Source organism: Manacus vitellinus, unplaced genomic scaffold (genome assembly GCF_001715985.3).
Source record: "Manacus vitellinus isolate BGI_N305 unplaced genomic scaffold, ASM171598v3 scaffold_57_pilon, whole genome shotgun sequence".
Classification (NCBI taxonomy): Eukaryota; Metazoa; Chordata; class Aves; order Passeriformes; family Pipridae; genus Manacus; species Manacus vitellinus.
Genome location: NW_021940666.1, coordinates 2,751,929 through 2,755,077, shown reverse-complemented (window position 1 = coordinate 2,755,077; position 3,149 = coordinate 2,751,929). Strand labels below are relative to the sequence as shown.

Sequence of the window (3,149 nt, the reverse complement as noted above, 5' to 3'; positions counted from 1 at the left end):
ATGGGGACGGACACAACATGGATCGGGACGGAGTGGAGATGGGATAAGGGATCCATCCCGACACACAGCTGCGCGGAGGTGACCTGCAGGGGCCTGGCTGGGAGCAAGGGTGGGCAGCTGAGCGTAAAGCCTGGGTGGGCAGCACAGCCAGAGGGACGGCAGTGGCCTCTTAGCTGGAGACCGTGGCGACCGCCGTCTCCTCAAAGACCCTCCGGAAGGCGACCTGGAGGGACACCAGAGAACAGCGCCTCCAGTAGCTCCCTACCAGGAAGTAGATGAAGGGGTTGGTGCTACTGTTGATGCAGGCAAGCAGGAAAGCAATCTGGCTGGACACAAAGGAGTAGTTGAGCTGATTCAGGAGATGGAAGAGGCTGAGAGGAACCCCAAAGATGAGGAAGAAGAGGACAGTGAGGAAGATAACGATGTAGAGCCTCTTAGGTTGACGTCTCTTGGAGCCACAGTGGACCTTAATGAACAGGATCACGTTGGAGATGACCATGGGTGGGGCAAAGATGAGGAAGTTGAGGACAAACATGGAGATGAGAGACATCTGGCAAAGCTCATCCTTGTGTGCCAGGCATGGGGAAGTCACCATGGCAATGACAGCGACAGAGAGGACCCAGAGCAGGGCACACATCACCCCTGACAGGTGCTGGGGGCGGTGGCACCGGTACCAGAGCGGGCAGAGGATGGACCCACACCTCTCGATGCTGATGGCTGTCAGCAGGTACAGCCCCATGTTGTGGGAGAACAGTGACAGCAGGAGGAACGACCTCAGGTACTCCAGGGACACGGCAGTGGAGCAGGAGGCATTGTCCACCATGTAGAGGAGGGATGAGGTGATGACGAAGAGGAGGAAGGTGAAATCAGCTACGGCCAGGTTGAGGATGTAGACGGTGATGGGGTTCCTGCGGATGTGGAAGCCGAGGAGCCAGAGGACAGCCCCATTCCCCACCAGCCCACAGAGGCCAATGAGCAGGGTGACACCATCTATGGCCACGTCAGTGATGTCTATCCCGCACTGGTTGTCTTCTTCGGTGTCCGTCACGGCAGATGTGGGAGGTGGGGATGTCTGATTCAGCTCCATGGTGGAAGGTGGGACGTGGTCCCTGGCTGTGGTCAGAGCGGGCAGGGAGTTAGTGGGACCCAGGGGATGTGACAGGGACAGGGGTCCTGGTGATGTGGCAAAGCAGGACTGGGGATGGGGCGATAGGAGGGCTGAGGGTGGGGGTGGAGGGAGGGTTGGAGGGGCTCCCGTCCCCCCCAATTAAGGACACCCATGGGAGCAGTGAGGGGGCTGTGGGGAGATCTAAGAAGACACCCCCAGGGCTGGACTCTGGTCCCGACCCCTTCCCTTTCCCTGCAGCAGCCCAGAGCTGACCTGCCTGTGCGTCTGAGCTCTCCTTGCCACAGTCTTCTCCGATGAGGAGGTGTGGGGTGTCCACGTCCTCAGAAGCTCCGAGCAGCCCGTCTCTCCCCAAATAAAGCTGCTTTTGGGGGCGTTTCTGCACAATCACAGGTCAGGCAGTGAGAGCACTGGGCAGTTGCACACAGGCTGTCTTTTCTCCCATCAAATTTCTGTTGGTCTTGCGGGAAAGGAAATGTTTTGTCCGAGTGAATACCCCAGAGGACGAACACTGCAGCAGTTAGATGTGAAAGAATCTCGATGCTTTTAGGATTCAACCTGATAGCTCATTAGACTGGTAATTACCACCTTCCTAATTGTTTTATGGTGCTCCAGTCTCCTCTCCCCATCCTGCCCCAATGCTGGCATCCTTCTGAGATTGTTCATTACTGCATGCATTTGCCTTCCAGCCTCCCGGCATGAGAATCCCTGATGTATCTCCTCCAACTTCATCCTGCATCAGGCCTGGGTGAGAGAATTTAGAATTTGGTGCTCCTGCCATCAGTTTGGACTCACCCCAACTGGTCTGGGGGCTCCAGAGCTCTCCTGGACTGATTGGTACCCAGTGAGCCCAGAGGGCCTGGTGGCAGAGGAGCTACAGGGCTGCAGGAATGTCAGGGAACAGCACACATGATTCCCCCATCCCTCTCTGCACCCCTAGACCAGAAGCACCCATTTACTCCCGCAGGGTTTTGGGGTGGCAGAAGAGGGCACTGACTGGAGGGGAGGTGGTCTTGGGGAGCTCCAAGCAGGGATATGGGGGGACATTATCTCTCCTTCCTTCTCAAAGCAGCACTGGCTGCCCCATGTCCCCTTCAGCCACTGAACCCCTTATACCGGTGGGAGGACATGCCAGAGGCTGGACAAAGCACCTCGAGTGCCAGGTGCCCTCTGCTCTGCCAGCAAGGGCAGAAAGCTGCTTTTTTGACTCATTAAACCTGCTAATTGCTGCCAGGACTGCTGATACCCCCGAGGGGCTCACCTGGGGCACCCACCACAGGGCTGGGGAGCTTGCAGGAACAGACACCACATGGGGCTCCCCAGAGACCATCCTACGTCCCCAAACCCTCATGTCCAGGCACACTCTGAGCCCTGCAAGCAGCACCAAGGAGTCCCCAACCCAGAGGGGTGGGCAAGGGCTGCTGTGGGTAATACAGAGTGGTCAGTGGGGGCCACCCCCAGCACCATCTGTGCTGGTTTGGGATATCCCCAAGCAAAGTGGGATGTCATGGCCTGTCCCCACCGGTGTGTTGGGGTCACCAGGAAAAGATGGGGGGCTGGGAGCTGCCCCCCTCTGGTGCTGAGCCGGGCACCAGAGACTGCTGGTAGGGCATGGCTCAGCATGGCAAGGCACTGGTGTGACGTCAGGGGTGGCACTGGTGGCAGGGACGGAGCAGTGAGTCACCCCCCCTCGTGCCTCCCTCCACCCCTGGACTTTGTCTCCTGTGGATGCTCGGGGCAATAAAACCCAGGCTCGGGGGGGGAATGGGGTGTTGGGGAGGGCACACAAGTGTGTTTGCACACACAGGCACAGGAATGCAGGGTGTGCAAGCACGAGTGTGCAAGAGAACCTGCACGGAACGTGCGAGGAGGAGCTGGGCCAGCACAGGGGCTGCGCGTGTAGGATGGGGTCACCCGTGGGATGGGGTCACACGTGTCCCTGCGGGTGCAAGAGGCAGGCACGTGTGTGCACAGGCAGGTGTGTGAGGGGGAGTTGCACACGCAGGAGGGACGTGGAGGTGGG

At 58.9% G+C, this 3,149-nt stretch overlaps 1 protein-coding gene across 1 annotated transcript; it reads right to left on the bottom strand.

Moving 5' to 3' along the window:
- Positions 1-169: 169 nt before the first annotated feature.
- On the bottom strand, positions 170-1,452 carry LOC103756621 (mas-related G-protein coupled receptor member H). The gene is made up of 2 exons (XM_008922676.3): positions 1,382-1,452; positions 170-1,113 (listed from the first exon to the last, which is right to left on the bottom strand). Exon 2 carries the CDS (start codon positions 1,085-1,087, stop codon positions 170-172), a length of 918 nt encoding a protein of 305 aa, XP_008920924.1. The 5' UTR covers positions 1,088-1,113; positions 1,382-1,452.
- Between the last annotated feature and the right edge of the window lie 1,697 nt (positions 1,453-3,149).

Bases quoted from the DNA above. Each gene is read 5' to 3' on its own strand.
- LOC103756621 (XM_008922676.3), bottom strand. From the start codon at position 1,087: ATGGAGCTGAATCAGACATCCCCACCTCCCACATCTGCCGTGACGGAC.